This window comes from Pseudonaja textilis, chromosome 6 (assembly GCF_049901715.1).
Source record: "Pseudonaja textilis isolate UNSWEBS1 chromosome 6, rPseTex1.2, whole genome shotgun sequence".
Classification (NCBI taxonomy): Eukaryota; Metazoa; Chordata; class Lepidosauria; order Squamata; family Elapidae; genus Pseudonaja; species Pseudonaja textilis.
Genome location: NC_141995.1, coordinates 54156856 through 54180284, shown reverse-complemented (window position 1 = coordinate 54180284; position 23429 = coordinate 54156856). Strand labels below are relative to the sequence as shown.

The 23429-nt window shown below is 39.8% G+C and overlaps 1 protein-coding gene across 2 annotated transcripts in view; it reads left to right on the top strand.

Annotated features, from left to right (window-relative positions):
• STIM2 (stromal interaction molecule 2) overlaps positions 1–23429 on the top strand; it is a 90316-nt gene that overhangs the window by 30791 nt on the left and 36096 nt on the right. For both annotated transcript variants that reach the window (XM_026699870.2, XM_087936586.1), the window contains exon 2: positions 15871–16001. In XM_026699870.2, coding sequence (XP_026555655.1) covers positions 15871–16001 — 131 coding nt within the window. The remainder of the gene's footprint in view (positions 1–15870; positions 16002–23429) is intronic.

Below are 23429 nucleotides of genomic sequence, written 5' to 3'. Positions count from 1 at the left end.
TTTTATTAATTCTAACCTCCTCCTCCTCCTCCTCTTCAAGTGTACATTATATAAGTAATTCCTCTGTTCATGTGTGAGAGATGTTACTTCGTGCTTAGCTATTTTGGAGTAGTTGAGCAAGGTGGAGTTAGATCTATTTATTTATTTTAAAAGCTTATCTTTCTGCTTGGAGAAATAAATATTCATGGTGGTTCATGAATAAATATACCCATGTCAAATGTGTCTGAAGCACCCTTAGTTTCTTTTCAACATCCTATGGATTAATACATTGTATAAATAATATACAAAATTTCAGCATAAATACTACGTAATATTTAGATGTCCAAGGCTAATCCAATTGCTGTTAATTACAACCTCTTTTTAACATATCTTAATAGAATGATAGAAGACATTTCAAGTTTCCTTTATGAGTCTCTGCCCGACTTTTTTACTTGTCTTTTTGATATGACTTCTAGATTTTTTATTTATTTATTTATTTGGTTTGTCAATTGCTTCCAAGATAATAGGTATAAGTAAAAACATAGTTATGATTGTAGCCTGAATGCTAACTTCACACATATATTTTGCTTTATTCAATGGCTTATAGCCGCGTTTGGGATTTGCAGTGCCTTAAAAGTATATGGTGTTGGACTATCCCGGTATCAAATATTCTTAAAAGCTCAGATGGCATCACAGATTTGAAAAGCTCGCCCTTTGGATGGGGATAACTTTCCAGTATTTTTTTTCCCCACAGCATGGGAACCTCTTGTTTCAATTGAATTATTGCCACACATTACATAAGAAGCTATCTGGAAATGGCCCGGAAGCTTCACTTCAAAACACAGCAACTGTATTACCAGCTTTGAATGACTGATGCCATTATATTATGTTAACACATTGCCATCTGCAGCGGCTGCCAGTCATTTTTTTCGGGCACAAAACAGAATGCTGGCATTAACCTACTAAGCCCCAAATGGCCTTTGGCCAGGCTACTCCTTGGATGAGGAGCTGCTCCCAAGCTGCTCTTCATTAGAGCTCCTTATCCAAATAGCTTTTCTAAATATCATCCAGCTCCAGCTACCAGCCCTGGACGACATCTTCTCATCTCGCTGTTTGAGGAAGTTGCACAACATTCTCCACTGAGCCGAAGGGAAAGTCCAGGAGGGGGTAGTCTCTAGTCTCCTAGCTCTGCAGACCGAGTTGAAAAACTGAGGACACGCCCCCTGGTAACGGTTCTCAGTTCTTCACTCGGTCTCAGTGTGTTCAGACCAACCGTTAAAGGCTCTGAATAGTTAGGATTGGAGAAGAATATTCACCGCCTGGATGAAGCTTTTTTTTTTTTTTTTTTTTGCAGAGAGGCTTAGATCACGTTTGACAGCTGGCTGGCTTGCTGGTTTAGCACTTTCATTTTTTCGCACCTTTTTTCCGGTTCGCGTTTTTTTGCTTATTATTATTTTTTTTTTTGACTTTCCTTGCTGATGGACTGGTATTTTCTGTTTTGTGTTATAACTTGGGTGGAGGTGACCCTGAGAGCCCATGTGGCCCGGGCTGGGGGCGTGAGTCGGTGTCTTATTCAAATCACCTTCTCTCGATCCACTTTCCCTTGCCTGGGGCAAGCCGCAGCTACCGCTAAGCGCTTCTGTCCCTTTTTGGCGGTGGCAGCCATTTCTTTCATTTGGGGACAATCTTGCAGTTTGTCTCCAGGATTGTCCCTTGTGGGGGTGTTCTGGCCATCAGGATTAAATCCTGACCCCCCCATCCAGTCCCCAGAGCACCGTGGCAGCTGAGAGACACTTGAGTCTGCCTGATAATTGTGGTGCAGCCAGCGCTAGGCTTGCAATGCCCCTTCTCAAAGATTCTTCCCATCCTGCTTACAATCTTTGTGAACTGTGGCCTGCTGGCAGAAGATACAGAACAATTAAAACTTGGACCGCACGTTTTCTGAACAGGTTTTATGCCAGAGCTATTGTTGCACTTAACAATGAACTTAAGGATCACCATCAGTGAGTTGTTGGACAGTATTACTTAATCTGTTGTGTGGATGCTTGTGTGTTTTTAGGGGGCGGGGAATTTTGGCAGGTGGGGGCAGGGGTGGAATTCAAAATTTTTAACAACTGGTTCTGTGGGCGTGGCTTAGGTGGTGGGCATGGCTTGGTTATGTTATTGGCTGGGTGTGGCCAACTCAATATCACTCACATCGAGGCATGCATCTCCTTGCCTGGCTTCTCATGACTGTGGGGATGCTGCAACAATCATAGTGTGAAAAATGGTATAAGTCACTTTTTTCAGTGCTATTGTAACTTTAGATGGTCACTCCACACAAGCAGCAGAGGAGGGGGAAAAAACTCCAGAGAATTTCCTGAGACAGGAAGTCTAGTCCTGCCAAAATGTAATAAGGGTTAACAGAGAGGCTGTTTCTGTAAGCAACACCAGAATGTTTCCTTCCTGCCTTCCGTACAGGATTAGGCCAGTAATTTCTTCTAACAACCGGTTCTCCAAACTGCTTGGAATGTTAACAACCGGTTCTAGCGAATAGGTGCAAACTGGTAGAATCCCACCCCTAGGTAGGGGGGCTGTTTGGGGATTGTCGTGTGTGTGTGTGTGTGTGTGTGTGTGTGTGTGTGTGTGTGTGTTGGGTCTGGTCTCTGGTTGTTACGTGTAGTTTTATTTTATTTTATTTTATTGTCATTGCACCTCGTACAACGAAATCAAACACCATCTTCAGTGTACATCATGACCATGAAAATAAACACAAACACACATCCTTCACACTCCACACATTGAACCGAAACCCCCGACACTGCACCATACAGTAGAATTCAAAAGACCTACTGTGAATTTTGTTGTATGCACACTGTGTATATATGTACAACAACAAAGAATTCAATTCAATTCAAAATTCAATTCAATTTAAACAAGCTCCACCAGATGTGACATTGGTTGAAGTTTCATGTTCACCTTCTGTCATGGAAGCTCACAGTGCAATTTGTTACTAGCAGTAACTTCGGGCTCAAACTATCTTCCTAGGGTTTGGTTGGTGAATAAAAATGAGAAGAGTGGCTTCTCTGGGTTGCTTGAGTATGGGAGACTGTAAATCTAATAAAAGAGAAAATTAAACTAGAGGTAGTCCTTGACTTATGGCCCAAAATTTCTGTTGTTAAGTGACTTTTGCCTCACTTTACAACCTTTCTTGCCACAGTTGTTAAGCAAATCTCGCTTCCCCGTTGACTCCACTCATCAGATGTTCGCAAAAGGGGATCACGTGTTTCTGATGATTAGGGGGTTGGAGGCTGAAACATATGACGAACGGTTGCAAAAATGGGGTAAGGCTATTCTAGTGAGAAGGAGGACTAGGAGTGACATAATAATGGTGTTCCAATATTTGAGGGGCTGCCACAGAGAAGAGGGGCTCAACCTATTTCCCGAAGCACTTGCAGGCAAGACAAGAAACAATAGATGAAAACTCATCAAAGAGAGAAGCATCCTGGAACTAAGGAGACATTTCCTGACAGTGAGAACAATTAAACAGTAGAAAGGTTTGCCTTCAGAAGCTGTGATTGCATTTCCTGGTCTGGTGTCACCCATTCCTCTATTTCCTGTACTGGAAAAATATTTTTGGAAAGTGTACAACTGAACCGTAGAACATGTTAAGATATTTTCTTTGGGTCTCTATATATTCCAAACTTTGTGACAATAAAATCTATAGATTCTTACAAAACAAAATAAATGGATTTTTTTTTTTTTTTGGCCTATCGAGGTTTCAGGTAATCAACTCTTGAAGTTTAACTATCAGCATGCTTGGTGGAGGCAGCACAGATCACTTGACAAGATGCCTCCCTGGTTACTGAAAGGTGCCTCTGGAGTTATTTCTCATAGTCATGAAAGCCAGTTGAAGACTCAGCTACTTCAGGGTCTTCCCAAGGAAAATATTTATATCAAGATAGTTTTGAAGATTGATAGACTTTTATATCCTCTTAACACTTCTCATATAGGGATGTGGTGGCTCAATGGCTAAGACACTGAGCTTGTCAATCAGAAAGGTTGGCAGTTCAAATCCCTAGCACCGCGTAACGGAGTGAGCTCCCGTTACTTGTCCCAGCTTCTGCCAACCTAGAAGTTCGAAAGCATGTAAAAATGCAAGTAGAAAAATAGGGAACACCGTTGGTGGGAAGGTAAAGGGCGTTGGTACTTACCTGATATGCCCGTTCTCTGCGAGCTGTGAAGAGCATCCAGAAGTGGGAGGTGCTTCAGTCTCTTCTGGAAACGCTGGGCTTAAAACTCTGGGACGCTCCTCCTCCTCCACGGGACACCACCTCAGCGTCCCCCAGTTTTGCGAAGACTGAGTGCCAAAGTCCGGGACTCATCACCTAATCTAGATCCCTGACCGGAACGGAACCCACCAGACGGAAAGAAATGGGTGGGGCTGGATGCTCTTCACAGCTCACAGAGAATGGACGTATCAGGTAAGTACTAACGCCCTTTCTCCCATGAGTTGTTCAGAGCATCCAGAAGTGGGACATACCAAAGCTTGGCCTGTCCTTAGGGAGGGACTCCGTCTGGATCAAAATCCACTCCTAAACTCTATGGACCCTCTGTAGGACTCTTCTGCCAAATGAAGCGTCCGCTGAGGCATAGACATCAATTTTATAATTTCTGACAAAGGGCGATGGTGAAGCCCAAGTTGCCGCTCTGCAGATTTCGTCTATGGAAGCCTGTGTGGCCCATGCTGCTGATGTTACCGCACTCCTTGTTGAGTGGGCTGTAATGCCCTTAGGAACTGAGATGGACTGGCATTCATAACTTTTAGCTATGGTGGCTCTCAACCATCTACGAATGGTCATCGACGACACCCTGTGTCCTAAAGTGGATGGGTTGAAGGATAGGAATAGAGCCTCAGATTTTCAAAATGCCGCCGTGCGGTCTAGATAGATGCTTAACGCCCTTCGAACGTCAAGTCGATGCCATTGATGCTCCAGTCTATGAGATGGTTTTGGACAAAAATTTGGAAGCACCAACTCCTGCGCTCTGTGGAAGGCTGAATTTACTTTAGGAATGAACGATGGATCCAATCTGAGAACCACTCTGTCCGCATGAACAGCATTCTGTACACTTTCAGCATTTAGTCATGCCGGCCACATGACCATGGAGACATCTTTGGACTGCTTTGGCACTTTGGCTTTGTAACAGAGATAAGCACTGCCCCCTAGAGCCAGAAACGACTAGCACATATGTGCGAGGGGAATATTTTACCTTTTAATACTTCTCATAATCTCCTATTTTATGCTCCTGACATAGCAAATAAAGTATACAGGTAGCCTTGACATACAACTATGCATTTAGTCATCGTTCAAAGTTACAGCAGCATTGAAAAAAAGGGATCTATGACCGTTTTTCACACAACTGTTGCAGCTTCCCTGTAATCAAAATTGGGCACTTGGCAGTTGGCTCATATTTATGATGGTTGCAGTGTCCTGTGGTCATGTGATCAATTTTGGCGACCTTCTGACAAGCATAGTCAATGGGGGAGCCAGAGTCACTTCACAACTGTGTCACTAACTTAACAATCGCAGTGATTCACTTAACAATGTGGCAAGGCAGGTCATAAAATGGGGTAAAACTCACTTAACTTTTCTTGCTTAGCACTGGAAATGTTGGGCTCAACTATGGTCCTAAGTTAGAGGACTACTGGTATAGGATTTCTCAATTATTTATGGGAAAGCATTACCAAATAATGCCATTTTGTCAGTTAGCAGGTTTCATGCAGTTTATTCTTTCTGGGCTATCTTGTAGAAGAAAATTGTACCTAAATGAACGCCTGTATAAATTTCATGAGATGTTTGAGGCACTAAAATACAAATGTGCAGGAAATCAACGTGTCTGTGTTTCTTTGTCATGCAGCTTAATTTAATTTTTTCTTTTTTCTTTAGTAATAACTTTTTTTTAATGGTTTGCTATATTAGCAAAATCCTTTTACCTTGGTGCTATGGTAGAATTTGGGCCAAGGGTATCAAACTTGAGGGCTGCATCAGGTTGTGTTTGACCTCAGGGGGGTCGGAGTGGTTGTGGCCAGGGTGGGCATGGCCAGCTTGACATCACTCATATTGGGGCGCCTGTGGTGGTCCAAGCGCTCTGCCAGCGAAAATGGGCTCTTCTTTTCAGCCGTGATAGCCTCCTGCAGCCCACTGCCAGTGAAAACAGAATTCAGGAGGGTCACGAGCAGCCCTCCTGAGCTCCATTTTTTCTGGCAGAGGCACCACGGGCCTGTCCTTCACTGTTTCCAGGGCAACCCCGCTGGCCAGATCTAAGCACCCCGCAAGCGGGATCCGGCCCCCAAGCCTTGAGTTTGACACACCTGATGTGGGATGATAGCTAGAATCAGATGGAACAAATGGGTGTATTTTTGTATCTGTGGTACCCAGGTCACACTAAGCATGCAATCACAAGAGGGTGGGTTTGCTCCTCCTGTCCCCCCCCCCTTTTGTTTACAAGTATTGTAGTTGAGACATTTTCCTGCTAAGTAGTTGAAAATAATACTTTACTAAGATCTCGGTTAAGATCTTGCTCTGGCCTTGTGTCTTTCATTAGTATAGAGGAAACCCAGTGAAGCTAAAAACATATTGTTTCCTTGCTTGTATTTCCTGTATTTGGCACTGCAGTCATTTCCAGTTGCTGTCATTAATCATTTGCAGAAGAAATTTTCTCTTTCGCTAGAATCTGCTAGCTGGCAGGCCAAGGTTGCCATCAAGCTCTTACAGGGATTGACATGACCATGCATATTAGAACGCTTTCAATTTAGAAATCGGAATTACATTTTCAAACCATGAAGCGATCATAACAGACAGTACTTTACTGGTGTTGCATCTGATAATTTATACATTTGACAAACAATATTCATTTGATATATAATATTAAATGATTAAAATATGGTTAGCCACACTTGGAAGGGACATTGGAGGTCTTCTACTCCAACCACCTGCTCAAGCAGGAGACTGTTTCGAATTAGTGACTGTCCAGTCTCTTCTTAAAACCTCGCTTGATGGAGCACCTACAATTTTTGAAGGCAAGTTGTCCAACCAGTTAATAGTCCTCACTGTTAGGAAGTTCTTCCACGTTGCTTCTCTCTTTAGTTAGTTTCTAGCCATTGTTTCTTGTCCCACCCTCTGATGCTTTGGAGAATAATTTGACCCCCCTCTTCTTTGTGGCAGCCCTTCAAATACTGGAATACCACGTGCCGCCCCAATTCTTCTTTTCTTTAGACTAGCCAAACCCAAACCCAAACCCTGCAGCCGTTCTTCATACCTTCCTGAAAGTATGTCGCATTACCCATGCATATATGTAAAATGACAGCATGAGGTAAATTATGTTTGGACATGTGCAGACATATTTGTGTATTTTTCTGCATGCATATAATCATAGTTATGGTAGCTTCTCTCCCCCTCGCCCTTTTTTCCTCAATAAGGTTGCCAAGTGTGAATTTTTGAGATATCTGGTGATAATTTAGTCGTGTCTTTTTCCCTGTTTTTCTCAGGTGCTTATGCCTTTTTGGAAAGCACCTGCCACATAGGAAGAATCGTGGCCTCTGGCTTAAAATGATCCAGGACAAGTTTATCACCTTATTTGCTGTTAGTTTATAGCTTCCCGTTAAGTTATGGACAATGCCAATATCCATGTCACTGTACTTTCAGTGCTTAGCAAATCTTGGCATGTATGCAAAATAGCGTATTGTTAAATTCTATGCATTTAACTCTCTGTAGCAGGTAGTGTATTTCTCTTGAACTGTTTCCTAATCTTTGCATTATTATTGCTGTTGACTCAAACTTGTTTTACTTTTTTGTGGTAATTTTTTAAATTAAGGGTTATAATTATAACAGTAAAAGTTAAGCCAGCTGTAAAAAAAGATAGAATATTAAAAAGAGTAGAAAGAGGCAGAAGAAAAGAAATGGCAAAGAAAGAAAAATAAGAATATAGTAGAGAAAAAGAAAAGAAATATATAAAAAATGGCTCCCCCCCCCTTATCCTAAGTATCAACAAATTTAGTAACATCATCTTCATTAAAATATAGCAGATGATGTCTTCTTCATTTATACTCTGTCTTATCTATAAACAAATTTATATTGTAATTTCACCAATGTCACCAGAAGTCCATTAAGAGATCAAATAAACCATCTTTACATTCCTTCCTATCACATTTCACAATCTTGATCATTAGTTTTCAATCTTAAAATAATGTCCTAGAACTTGATTTGTTTTCATTTCTAAATTGTCCCTTCTCACAAGATTCTTCAAAGCATATGTGTCTTTTGTAAAATCAATATAAGAAAGTTAAGTGATAGTCTTGGTTTGTTATCTGTGTATCCCTTTTCATTATTAAGATATAAACTGGTTCCTTTGGTATGTTCAGTGTAAGGCATTATTTTTGTAGCTTATTATTTTTAAATCCACTTTCAACTCAATCTTGATTTTGCCAAGTAGAATTTGTTCCTCCTCTATAATATATTTTAGATGCAGTCTTTCCATATAGGCAGATGCTATTAAAATTAACTTCTGAATCCATTCTTCAAAAATATCCTTTCTATATGTCTAATGTTAGAATATTTTACTACATTCTGTAATTCTAAGCATTCTCTTCATTTAATTGTAACCTATTTAGTTCCCTCTACTGTCGAATAAAATATTTTCTTCTTAAATATTTTTTAAAGGAAAATAACATCGTTTTCCTGGGGAAAAGCACTTTATAATTAATTCCAAAATCTTATTTCAAATTTATTTGGATATGTTCATTTGTAACTTTTAAAATCAAAGTTTTATCCACCTATTTACAATTTATGTGCAATTTTTAAAAGTTCTAAATCTTATAGTTAAAACTTCATTGAAACTCTTCCCATGAAGTGTCTGTGTGCATGCCTGTCTTTTCTGAAGAAATTGACTAATCCTATACAAATGCTTGGATGAATTCGATATATGAACTGACCCAGGAATCAGTTCACTTTTACAGAAACATTCGAAGTTCTTATAAAATAGCTAGAAATATCTCCCTATTTTATATAGCTTTTGTCCCAGTCGTATTTTAGTTCAAGGAAGAGTATATTTTTAAGGAAGATATTGACTCAAGGGGATACAAACAATTTAAATTTCCAGAATCCAATGTTCATATTTTTTTAAAAAAGAATTGTGCTATATAAACCAATAGTTCTGAACCTTTTTTTCACCATGGACCTCCTTTAAAGGGTCTGTGAGAATTTGTGGCCAAATTGCTGTGGCCAATTCACCGTAGCCAACTTGCCATAGCCAATTTGCCACATGACAACTCGCTGCAGGACAAGAGTTACGCTAATATCAAAGAAATGGTAGAATAGAATCATTGAAGCAGGGGTGTCAAACTGGATTTCTTCAAGGGCTGGATCAGCATTGTAGCTCTCCTTGGTCGGCTGGTGGGGAGACGTAGCAGATGCCTCCTGCAGCACCCTGCCAGCCAAAATAGGCATGGGGGGGCCCTCACGTGTCCCCCCCCCCCCATGTTTCATGTTGGCTGCTAGAGGCACCAAAGGCCAGTCCGTTGCTATTTCTAGGCCAGACTCACGGGCCAGATTTAAACACCCTGCGGGGCACATCTGGCCCACGGGTCTTGAGTTTGACATCTCTGCATTAAAGAAAGGATGCCAAAAGAGGGACAGAATGAAATGTGAATGGCAAAAATTAAGGTAATTTTTATTTATTTTAAAGAACTAAATAAAATTGTCAAATTGTCCCGTAGCGATTGTCCTGCAGCGAGTTGTGGCCACGGCTCACAGCCACAGACCACCAAGACTTAACTTAAAATTTAAATCATAACATTTCTTTGTGTGCCCCCTGTGACAACATTACAAACAACAGGTTGAGAAGCATTAATACAAATAATTCTAGTACAGTTGAATTAGACTACACATCTGCCATTGTAGTGAAAATATTATTGCATTGATTTACTGGTAGTTTCCCTGTTGAATACCAAAGCAAATCCAGGATAATAGCTTTGGTTACAAGTTAGGACAAACTCTCTTGTGTGAGTAATACCTTGTTTAAGAACTGTGTTAAATTAAAGCAATGGAACTGGGAAATGATTGTTTCTAAGGGAGCTTTTTGGAATTAGTCTTTCTTAGAAGAGATCAAAGTTAATGAAATCTGATTTAATCCTGTCACTTTCTTTTTGTTTTTTGTTTTGCGATTTGCTCATCTGGTATTTCTGTTTTGGAGTGATGATATGTTTCAAGTTGAATAAAATCATGTTTCTCTATTACATCTAGATATATCTAATTTACACAAACTATATATCTATATCTATATATACATATATCCCTATCCTCTTTTCCATCATGTCATAGAATAGGTATAATTATTTTAAATTAACTAACACAATTAGCACATTAAAACAGTATTGTTGTGAATTCCCCCACTTTCTTGTAATTCGTAGGATTTTTATTTTCAGTTGCACCTAAAAAGCAAATAGAATTCTAGTGATAGCAGCAAACCTATAGTAGGTGCAATAGAGCCACTAGTAGTTAATAGATTGCATTAATCTTAGCCAAAATGAATTTAGGTATGCACAGAATTTGTTTCTGGTTATGCGGTCTGGTCTGTTCCTTAGTTCCCACAATATGGTTCACTTCTATTTTTCAATCTGGTTACTGTTATCCTTCCTCTTGACACATCCAGGAATTCGATCTGGGAAAAGTAACATGTGTTTTCCGGGGAACTGACACTATTTTCCCTTCCCTTCTCCTAAAAAGAGAAACTTTATAAAGAGCGAACAGAGATTCCCCCCAGCACCTAATTGGAAATGAACTGTTTTAAATGAAAACCAGGAAATTACAATAATCCTCATGAAATGACGCAGTTCATGCCTCAGTCTGTGTGATGCACTTGCTGTCAAGTACTTGTTAACAATGATAAGGCTAGAAAATTTTTCCTATTCTACAATTTTAGTTTTGTTAGTTTTTTTTTAAAGTCAAGATAAAGCTAGACCCTAGATTTTACTTAAGAATGTTTTCTTCATTTCTTCATATTATTTGTATTACTATTCCCCATATTATTTGTAGGTTGCTTTGTATTTCCTTACCATGCCTTTTGCATTCCCTCTTCCAAATCATTTATAATATAAACTATCAGCAGCTGTTTACACTTATTTATTTTGTGGGTATTTTTTTTTGGTTTGATGTCTTTTAAATTGTTTTAGAATTTTAGAATTGTAGGCCTCCCAGAGTCACTTGGTTGAGTTGGCTGGCTAGTGAAATTGAAGAAACCAACAAGTTCAAAAGAAGAAAAAATCCAATGTTATTGATTATGACAGATAAGCTAATGAAAGCAAATATTTGAAAGTTTCTGAGTAACAGAACTTTGAACGGCAACCAAGAACATAATGCATGTTTTTTTTGTGTGTGTGTGTGTGTGTAAACATGTATGGAAAAGGCTTCTATAATTTGAGGACAACCTATATGTATTTAAAATGCAGAAGGACCTACCCTGAAAGTAAGTCCTAGCTTGATTTTTACACATGCGCCCAATATAAGCCCTGCCCTCAAAAGAAGCCCTAATTAAGATCCCGCCTACTCCAGAGTGCACAGATAAAAATTAAGCTAGGGTGAGGATGGTGGGGTGGAGCTGCCCTTACTTACCTTTGGACAGTTGCAGCCAGGCCTTGCACACCCCGTCACCTGCCTTGCCGGCCCATTTCTTCTCCAGCCAGCAAGGTTGGCAAGGCTTTCATGAAGGCCTCTGTAGCTGATAACAAAGCTCTGGATAGATCCTTTCCTCCAGGAAAGCCTTGCTGGCCACAGAAGAACAAATTCCCGAAGGCCTCTGACAGCAAAAAGGAGGCCAGGAGCGATGTGTGCAAGTGAGGTTAGTCAATGAGTTACATCCCCTGAAAATAAGACCTGGTGCCTTTTTGGGTGGCAAAAAATATAAGACAGGGTCTTATTTTCAGGGAAACACGGTAGAAGATGAACCTTTGAGCTATGGACTAATTAGTGAGTGAATGTCTATGGGAGTTATGGAAGTCCAGTCCAAAGCTGTTGAGAGTATTTGAAAATGGAACAAGCACTTTTGAGTTCCGTAAATTAGTTACAAAACAATAAAAATCAAATAAAAAACAATGTGTTCATGTTTGCCCTTATCAAGTAAAATTTAGGAGCTGATGAAGTTTTGCAAGATATGAAACGGTAGTTTGGTTTTGAGTTCAAACGAACATGCCTCCATGTTGTCTTTCTTGAAGAAGTAGAATAACTGACATATCCAAAAATTATTTTTACTTCCATACAGTTTTAACTTTTAGACGGAGCTTTCAGTTTCTTTTTTATCCATCTCTGTCCTAAGGTAGAAAATAACAGTTTGTGCCGCTTTGAGAGCCAACGAACAAAATTTAGCTAACCCCCACAGGTATCTTGGAATCTTTGCTCCTTAAGAAAGCAGTGAAATCTGAGTCATTGGCCTGACTTTTTGAGTGACTCTGTTTGAAAGGTGCAGCGGAAAAAATAGTGATACTGAATCCACGTGTTGCATAAGGTTTTTTTATTTTTAAATCTGCCCTCTAAAATCACAGACAGGATGTTGATACCCTGTGCTAGCACTATTTAGAAATAGAAAATGAATCAGGGGCTTTGAAAGGGGTGTGATTATATGGAATAGAATGTAAATTAATTCATTTTTGGTACAATTCACCTGATAACCTTTACTCAAGGACTTAAGTTTGTTGATTCCTAAAAGTGATCTTCATCTTAAAGTTACACTGTCCCCCCAAATACATAGGTGGGAAGAGGGAGGTTTCTTAGTACAAAACATTCAAAATTAAACACAACAATGTGTGAGAGTATTAGATGCCTCTCATGTCTTGCAAATGGTGAATGACTTTTAGAAAAGAGAAAATGTTGGTTCACTAGATAAATGAGACAGGCTAACTTGCAAAGAATAGTGTTAATGTGATTGGAACAAAATTGGCTTTGGTTGTGCTGATAGCAAGCTGGCCCAAAAAAGGGGATGAGTCACTGATGAATGGATGTGAATGGATGTGAATTGAATACTCAGCCGAAAAGAAGCACATTTAGGTGGTTGGGTCATTTGGAGACAAATGGAATGAAGGTCAGCTTATACAAAACAAATCTATGAAGGAAAAGTCAATGAGTTGAGAAGAAGGGAAGAGCGAGAATATTGCAATTAATGCACTGCATGAAATTGTCAAAAGAGAAAGCAATATATTCAAAGGCACTAAAAGGCATTCTGTGAATCAGTGGGCAAATGTAGTGAAGCCAAAATTGTTTGCAATGCTAGAAAGGCATCAAGAAGGATGTAAAATTTCCTTGTCCCCCCCGCCCCCCCCTTGTTTTACATGTCTTCATACTATATACACTGCTCAAAAAAATAAAGGGAACACAAAAGTAAGACATCCTAGATCTGAATGAATGAAATATTCTTATTGAATACTTGGTTCATTACATAGTTGAATGTGCTGACAACAAAATCGCACAAAAATTATCAATGGAAATCAAATCTAGCAACCCATGGAGGTCTGGATTTGGAGTTACACTCAAAATTAAAGTGGAAGAAAACACTACAGGCTGATCCAACTTTGATGTAATGTCCTTAAAACAAGTCAAATGAGGCTCAGTAGTGTGTGTGGCCTCCATGTGCCTGGATGACCTCCCTACAATGCCTGGGAATGCTCCTGATGAGGTGGTGGATGGTCTCCTGAGGGATCTCCTCCCACACCTGGACTAAAGCATCCCCCAACTCCTGGACAGTCTGTGGTGCAATGTGGCATTGTTGGATGGAGCGAGACATGATATCCCAGATGTGCTCAATTGGATTCAGGTCTGGGGAACAGGCGGGCCAGTCCATAGCATCGATGCCTTCGTCTTGCAGGAACTGCTGACACACTCCAGCCACATGAGGTCTAGGCATTGTCGTGCATTAGGACGAACCTAGGGCCAACCACACCAGCATATGGTCTCAGAAGGGGTCTGAGGATCTCATCTCAGTACCTAATGGCAGTCAGGCTACCTCTGGCAAGCACATGGGGAGCTGTGCAACTCCCTAAAGAAATGCTACCCCACACCATTACTGACCCACTGCCAAACCGGTCATGCTGCAGGCAGCAGAATGTTCTCCAAGGTGTCTTCAGAACCTGTCACGTCTGTCACATGTGCTCAGTGTGAACCTGCTTTCATCTGTGAAGATCACAGGGCGCCAGTGGCGACTTTGCCAATCTTGGTGTTCTCTGGCAAATGCCAAATGTCCTGCATGGTGTTGGGCTGTAAGCACAACCCCCACCTGTGGACGTCGGGCCCTCATACCACCCTCATGGAGTCTGTTTCTGACCTTTTGAGCAGCCACATGCACAGTTGTGGCCTGCTGGAGGTCATTTTGCAGGGCTCTGGCAATGCTCCTCCTGTCCCTCCTCGCACAAAGACGGAGGTAGCGGTCCTGATGCTGGGTTGTTGCCTTCCTACAGCCTCCTTCACATCTCCTGATGTTCTAGCCTGTCTCCTGGTAGCACCTCCATGCTCTGGACACTACGCTGACAGACACAGCAAACCTTCTTGCCACAGCTAGCATTGATGTGCTATCCTGGATGAGCTGCACTACCTGAGCCACTTGTGTGGGTTGTAGACAACGTCTCATGCTACCACTAGAGTGAAAGCACCGCCAGCATTCAAAAGTGACCAAACCATCAGCCAGAGAGCATAGGAACTGAGAAGTGGTCTGTGGTCACCACCCGCAGAACCACTCCTTTATTGGGGGTGTCTTGCTAACTGCCTATGCTTTCCACCTGTTGTCTATTCCATTTGCACAACAGCATGTGAAATTGATTGTCAATCAGTGTTGCTACCTAAGTGGACAGTTTGATTTCACAGAAGTGTGATTGACTTGGAGCTACATTGTGTTGTTTAAGGGTTCCCTTTATTTTTTTGAGCAGTGTATTTCTGAAACTCATCTCTACCTGGCCATGACCAAAAGGACTGTCAGTGGCTTACATAGAACATAAGTAAAAGCACTGGGGTGCCATAAGGTTCTGTCTTAGGCCCAGTACTCTTCAATATCTTCAATAACTAGAGTTTTCTCTCCAGTTTTTTCTCCAGCCAAAGGTAACTGGACATTGGGGGCAAAGTTGGAAGTATTAAAGGGACTTTTCTTACTTATGTGACTGTGTTGCCTTTGTGCCATGCCCCAGGTCATCACAACCGGGGTGCATGTGAACCCCCCACCTCGAGCTCCATTTTCACTGGCAGAGGCACCACAGGCTGGTCCTTTGCTGTTTCCAGGCCGGCCCTTCAGGTCCAATCTAAGCACCCTGTGGGCCGAATCCAGCCCCACAGGCCTTGAGTTTGACACCTCTGTTCTAGAGCTTCAGCAGACTTCTGATGAAATCTATTACCCAGAAGTAAAATCAGTGCTGGGATTTGTTTGACCAAGTCTCAGCGTAGAAGAGGAAGGGATGTGAATATTGACTTGACTAGACATGGATTTGAATGCACCTCACACTTTTTTTTCTTTTTCTTTTGGTCAGTTTTTAACATTATATTGAATGTGGAGGGATAGAATAAAATCAAAAGACTCAGGCCAAAAGTGACCACGTATATGAATCCTGTCAGGATGCATTGCTGCTGAATATTTTGAATTGTGAAATTGCCCTCTCCTGATCTTCCAGGGTAGAATGAAAACCTTTCCCTTCCAGTCCAATTTTGACACAGGTTCTGTTGGGAGTTAAGCATTTAGGATACTTGGGCTACCTGGGATAGCGTAATGGAGATAATTAGACTATTAAAAATAATATGCCGAATATCTCTGTAGTAGAGTTTTGCTTCCATCATTCTGAGCTTGAAAGCATAAAAGAGTAAAGATTTTTCTGTTTTATCTTTTTAGATTTTTGCCATTTACTGAGCCCACCCTGTTTTACTGAGGAGGATAAATACAGTTTGGAAGCTCTCCGAACAATTCATAAACAGATGGATGATGACAAAGATGGTGGCATTGAAGTAGAAGAAAGCGATGAGGTTGGTATGAACATATGTTAGTTTTATGTCACATATTCCTATTTAAATGCATAGCTGTGCTATTTCACCTGATACGGGCAGATGAATTAGAAGTGGAAGAAGAAAAAAAACACACCAAAACCTTCACTTGGCATTTTGGAGCGTTTGCATTCCCCAAGAAAGCAGATGACAGATTTAAGACAAATCTTGGAGTTAATTTGGATAGCAGTGCCTAGATATTGGAATCCAGATGGTCACGCCCTGACCTCGTTTTCTGTACATGCACAGGGGAAAATCAAGGCTGTGGCACATGGATTTCTTATGTTGTTCCGCATCATTTACTGTTCTTAGCAGGTCTGTCTCTTGGTAGTTAGGGAAGGACTCTATCAACCACACTCATTAAATTCGGGACCCTCAAATGTTTTCATTTTTTGTGTGTTACATGTATTTTCTGTTTTCTTGGTGTTTCTGACACTAGCTTTTTAAAACTCATGTTTGAACAGGTGGCTTAATAGGAAAGCTATTTTTCTTTACCCTGGTTCAATTTAGTAAAGATCGGGAAAGTTTTTTAAAAAACGGCAGGACAGAAAAACGAATAGTCTCGTTTATCTTGAATGGTCTTTTAGCACTATTAATGTGTTCTTTTTAGCAAACATGTTTAGTAGCCTGGTTCAACAATTCCAGCTCCCCCCGTCTTCCTCATCTATTATCACCATAGAGAAACTAATAAATTAATACAGTAAAATATAGACTGCCCTAAGATAGGAACGGTATACAGACCTGTGAGAAAACGTGTATTTTGGTTTGTGCTGATTTCATGCAGAAGTAGGATTTTTAGCGATGCCTTTTCAGAGGCACTCACAGAATGGGTGCCATCAAGGTGGGTGAGGTGATCCTGAAGTAAAGCTGCACAATGAAGAGCCTTTCTAGGTGATGATAATCAGTTGTGTGGCCACTGTATTCTCTTAATCGATGTAGCGTCCACACATTGCAGAAGTCCAGACTTGTGGTGGCAAAGCTACTTGGTGTTCCCACCACAGAAGGTCCTGCTAAGTTTGCCACAACTGACAGACTGTCACTCTGTGGTTTACCAACAGCGAAGGGTTTTCATTGGTTGCTTCTGTTTTCTGAAATACTTTTCCTGCTTAAATGTGTGAAGTACCTGTTGTGACATCTTTTAGAATCTTCCCTGTGTGAACTTTTTGAAGGTAAATATTATTGATAAATGTGTTTTCATTGCCTTTTATTCTTTTTGTTTTTCATATATACTGCATCCATCATCTATCTATCTATCTATCTATCTATCTATCTATCTATCTATCTATCTATCTATCTATCTATCTATCATCTATCTATCACTGTAATTTCTCAATGTGTTTTAATAGCATTTATTTTTGTTTGTAAATTGTCTTGAGATGTGGTTACATAGTAATCGATATAGAAGAATTAGAGTTGATACATCCATTTTTTCCCCCTTAAGAAGGGAAAGGAAATACTCTATATTCTACATATGGGACCTTTTATATTAATTGGGCAACATGTGAATTTGTTAAATTCACATGCTGCCCAATTCCCAGCAACTCTGGTTCTTTGTTGTAGATTGCAAGGAATAAATATATATTTAAATATATAATTTAAGTATATTTAAAATATATTGATGGGCCTGTGGTGATCTCATTTTTTTTCCCCTTTCTTCATCACGTGAGCTTGCAATATTCTTCCAAAGGATATACAAAGAAACTAGAAAGGAAAAGAAAAGTATGTTCTTCGTCTTTTTAGTGTGTAGGATGTACAGTTTTATGTAAGGAAGGAAATTCAGTCCAGAAAAATTAATCCCTTTTCCAAAAGCTACTTCCTGTTCAGTTAATGGATGCCTGAAATGATTAATAAGGAACATTATTTAATCTTGTGATCAGTGTTGATACGGGAGTGGCTGGAAAAGCGCTAGTTACTTTTCAGTAGGCTTAGTCTAGTCAGAAAAAAAAAGGGTTGTGACATTACAGAATATAGTCTCACTACAAAATATAATGGTAGTTCATTTCCAGAAGGAAGCAGCGTCTTTATGTGTCACTATAATGACGTATAGTCTAGTGCCAAAATGCATAGTGCATAGTGATGTTACTTTTTAGCTAACAGACACATTTGCAATTCGAGCATGCTCCTAGCTTTGAATCAGAGTGATTCAGCTGAATTTGAGGAAGGGAAATCCTGTTCTTGAAAATGTTGGGTTTTTTTCCTCCAAAGAACCAGTGATGATAATCAGGAAACTTCTGGCTTTGACTGGAATAGGTTGAATGGAAGGAAGAAGTATCAGTTGATAGCTAATCTGAGGATAGCAATTGTTGTAGGAACAGCTGGACAAGTTAGCTGCCTTCTTGTCTCTGAATGCAGAAATTTGGAAGGGTCTGAATTATCCTGGAATCACAGACCATCTCCTCCTCCTCTCTGTTTCTAACAGTAAAGCACACTGATGGTCTGAATTAGAAATCTAGTGATGGAGAGTGCGGGAAAAAAGGAAGAAGCAGACTTCCTAGAATGATTGAAATTGTATAGAATAGAGAATAACAGAGTTGGAAGAGACCTTCTAGTCCAACCCCCTGCTTAAACAGGAGACCGTATACCATTCCAGAAAATGATTGTCCAATCCCTCCTTAAAAGCATCCAATGATGGAGCACACAGAACATCTGAAGACAAGCTATTCCACTGGTTGATTGTTCTTACTGTCAGGACATTTCTCCTTAGTTTCTAGGTTGCTTCTCTGCTTGGTTAGTTTCCATCCATTGCTTCTTGTCCTTCCTTCAGGGGCTTTGGAGAATAGCTTGACTCCCTCTTCTTTGGGGCAACCCCTGAGATACTGGGACACTGCTATCATGTCACCCCTAGTCCTTCTTTTCATTAAACTAGACATACCCAACTCCAGCAACTGTTCTTTGTATATTTTAGCCTCCAGTCCCCTAATAATCTTCGTTGCTCTTCTCTACACTCTTTGTAGGGTCACAATATCTTTTTTTATATCACGGTGACCAAAACTGTATTCCAAGTGTGGTCTTACCAAGGCATTATAAAGCGGTATTAACACTTCATGAAATCTTGATTCTATCCCTCTAATTCAACGGGGTGGAAAAGCAGCAGGAAATTCACCAAGTTAGTAATACATTTCCAAGATGAGGAGTCTTGACCGCTGCAACCAACCATTATGATTTTTTTTTTAAAATTCTTGGTGGCCTATCCCTTTGGTTATCAAAATATCAGCCATTGAGCTTTTAAAATCCTGATGTATGCCTTGGGCCTTGTTTTCATTTCCGGTTTGTTTCTTCTCTCCCTCTGTTGGTGTGATCCTCTGAGCTTTCAATCTTGGGCAACTTATTTAACTACACTATGTGCTTTCTGCTACCTGGTGGCAAGGCTTTGGGCAGTGGCATTCAACCTTGGCCAGAACAGCAAGGGAATTCTATATTTAGTAAACTGAAGCAAAGATTATTAGAGAAGCAGAAGGCGAAAGAACTTTCTCCTCAGATTTTTCAGTTCCGGCTTTTGTCCAAACTTTCGTCTTTAAACATTCTTTTTGCTGTAGCTTTAAATGGTCCCATTTATTCGCTTGCCTCCAATAAGCTATGGTTTATCTCCAGGATGCTAAACTTAGAGATGATGCAGGAAGGCTGCAGTTGATATGAATGTTGCATGGGCTACTGAGTGCCTTGCCCTCACCGAATACAGCAGACTCGGTGAAATGAAGAAGAAGGGTGTCAATTGCTCAGCTGCTTCTGCTCCTCTGCATCGAGGGCATCTTGGGTTACAAGAAGGGCATCAAGACTGTGCCCATCTCCTCGGTACGAGGAAAAACACTCTGGGCTAAATCAGAGTTGAAATGGGGCTGAGAATGCAACTCCTGTATATTTTCCTCATTTCATGAATGGCTGGAGATTTGTGGCAAGTTACAGATGTATAAATAGAAGGGCTTGGATCATTTAGCCTCCGAAGGGCTTTAAGGGCTTTGAAGGGACCTTAAATTGCTTTTAAGGTCTGTCTATGGAGATTCTTAGTTATCCAGGTCATATTGTCCCAAAGGTGCTTTTTTTTTTTCCAAAGGGCAACTGGACTTTCTGGGTTTTTCTTGAAGATATTTCACTTCTCATCCAGGAAGCTTCTTCCGTTCTGACTGAAACTTCTTGGATAAGAAACAAAACGACTTCAAGGAAAAACAAAGTCCCAGTTGCCTTTTGGTGAAAAAAAAACACCTTTGGGATGCTTTAAAGGTTTGTGTATGTGTAGGTGTGCATTTTTCTTCTGCATTAGGAAGCAGGGCGTTTTTAATAGAATTGTATTGCTTTCCAAATAACAACAGAAAAAGAAGAAAAAAACAAAAAAAATGCAAAAGTACACACATAATAAAAAAACATAGCAAATTTTGAAAAGATAAGTGTACAGCAGGAAAAAAAGCCCTATAAAGTTTAATATGCTATTACAACAACAAGTAAAGAGACGCGCTGGCTTAGAGGCTAAGATGCTGAGCTTGTCAATCAGAAAGATCGGCAGTTCAGCGGTTCAAATCCTACGTAATGGAGTGAGCTCCCGTTACTTGGCCCATCTGCCTACCTAACAGTTTGAAAGCACGTAAAAATGCAAGTAGAAAAATAGGGACCCCTTTGGCGGGAAGGTAACAGTGTTCCGTGCGCCTTGGGTGTTTAGTCATGCCGGCCACATGACCACGGAGATGTCTTCGGACAACGCTGGCTCTTCGGCTTTGTAATGGAGATGAGCACACTGCCCGCTAGAGCCAGAAATGACTAGCAAGTTTGTGCGGGGGGAACCTTTACCTTGCAAGAACAATTACAATTCTATAATTATCCAGTGTAAACCTTTATACACACAATCATAACTTCTCCTCTAGCTTCTTTCCCCTGGCTTGGCCAGTCCCTCTCCTGACATCAAATTAGAAAATTTAAATGAACACCAATTGTGTGCTTCCAGTGTTTAATACTTGCCATAGGTAAGCTCAATGAAACTGCTCCAGATTTGGAAAATTACCTCTTTCTTCACGAATTTGATATTTTTTACAAATATTCTTGGAACCATATTACTCCATAAAATTTTTCAAAACAAAGTGGTTTTTTTCTGAAAATAAGAATTCCTCTCAGAGTATAAATTAATTGGAGAATAATATTCATTTTGACACTGCTGGCTGTTCCCTTAAGGTTGTTGACTGTTTCCTTAAGGATGAGGTTTAATTACTCCCATCTCTCCATATTTGAAGGAATCTGTTTATATCTTTTATCTATTAATTTATTATTGAATTTGTTTGCCATCTGTCTCACTGGAAGGCAATTTTATTTGTATGTTGCTAGCTCAGTCGGCATCTTTTATACCTATATATTTAATAGATTTGGTACAAAAGTGGAATTGATGTTCCTTTCAGTGGACGGGGAAGCAATTGTTTTACTTACTGGCCTCAACTCCTATTCGGACCGACTTATAGAATATCCTGCTGTTTTATTCAAAGCATCTACCATTTGCATCACCACAAGCATTAAAAGAGTGAAATTTAGAAATCAACAAAATGATTGCCATCAGCAGAGGAAAGCAGTTTGTGTTCAACTGAATTGTCTACAGGTAGTTCTAAACTTAATGAGACCTTAATTGGGTGGATTTGATTGAAATGAAGCTGATTTAAATCTTGATTTAAATCACTAGTAAAAAGGATTGATTTAAATCAACTCGGTTTAAATCATAATTTTTAAAGAGCAACTGGTCATCTCTGTCCTGCAGCAACTTCTCCTCTGACCCGCCGTTGACTCACTGACAGTCCCACTCACTTTAATGGGACGGCTGGTGATGTAGCAGTGACACAAGATGAGGGATGTGGCGGGCAGTAGGTGAGTGAATGCTGCCATGATGGATCTGAAATGACAAGCGCTATTTTCAAATGTAAGGACTCATTCTTGCTGAGTAAGCACTGGTGACAGTGCTTACTCAAATCTATTAAATCTACGATTAACCTACGATATTGTCTGCTGCTTGTCTAGTTTTTTGTTTAAACACCCTTGATAGTGTACAGTAACACTTGCTGTAATTTATCAGCACTCCTGTTAAAATCTGTATATCAACCTGAATCAATGGATCAATAATTAGCATGCTGGCTATAATTTTAATCTGATTTTGGGTATTATTGTAATATAAATCTGATTAAATGCCTCTAATAATATTCTCTGATCAAATACCTCATCATGCAATTGACAGTATTTTGGGAACATACGTATTTTATACCGCTGTATAAGAAGAAATCCATCCAATCCTTATGTTTTCCCATTAGCCATTTTTAAAATTATTTGTTTAAATCTCTGCCTCAGAAACTGGGGCAGATAAAGGTTCTTTTTGTGTATCGTTTAATAGTGATAAGTTTATATTATTTAGAAAGGCCTCTAGACTCTCATCCGATAAATTGTGGTTCTAACTATGATTTTTTTAAAACAATGATGACATATTCTTTGAAGTGTAAGTAACATTGACTTCTAATAATTAGAATCTTTGCCCTTTCTTTCTTTTGCTTTAAATGATTAGCCCAAATCCTACAAGATCTTCCGCCATTCTCTAGTATCTCTGTTGTAAATATGTTAACATGAAGTCTCTCTTCTGTGATATTACAGTATTTAGTTTGTATTTCTTTGGTACTTTGCTTGCCAATCTTTGTTCAAGAGCTACTGCTGGTAAAGGCAAGCATGAACATATGTTCATTTTAATGTACGTTTTAACATATGCTCATCTTAAGTTGAAGCCAAAAAGTTTATTTCATATTGCAGATCTCATTTGGAAATTTCAGTATACTGGAAGTATTCCTGCAGTATGATTCTGATTATTTTTAAATAAAATTTTTCCCTGAACTTTTTAATTTAAAGTTTTGAATTACATTAATTCCTTTTACTTGACATTCAAGAATATATTGTGATACATAAGAAACATATGTTACACATTTGTATTGCTGTGAATAATTCATTTCAAATTTCTTGCATGTATAGGAGAACCAAATGTAGAAATGTTATTTCTGCCCAGAAAGGGCTAAATTTTATGCAGAAGTCCTTGACTCATGACCAAAAATGAGCCCAAAATTCTGTAGCTGAGCAGGACAGTGAGTTTTGCTCCATTTTACAACCTTTCTTGCCACGGTTGTTACCGTATTTCCCCATGTATAAGCCACCCCTTTTTTCCAAAATTTTCAAGCCCAAAAAGTAGGGGGGTGGCATATACAAAGCAGGTACACTTTTTATACGTGAAAAATGCATAAAATAATAAAGTAGGAATAAACTGGTTTTCCAGCAGTATGCTATACTTTTTTGTAAAAATTGTACGTGATGATACGATTACGAGTGCGAGTACGCGATAGAAATGCATACGCTAGGCATCGGCCTGAATGCTTCGTTCCTACTCTCGTTCCGATGCGTAGATTGCTAGCG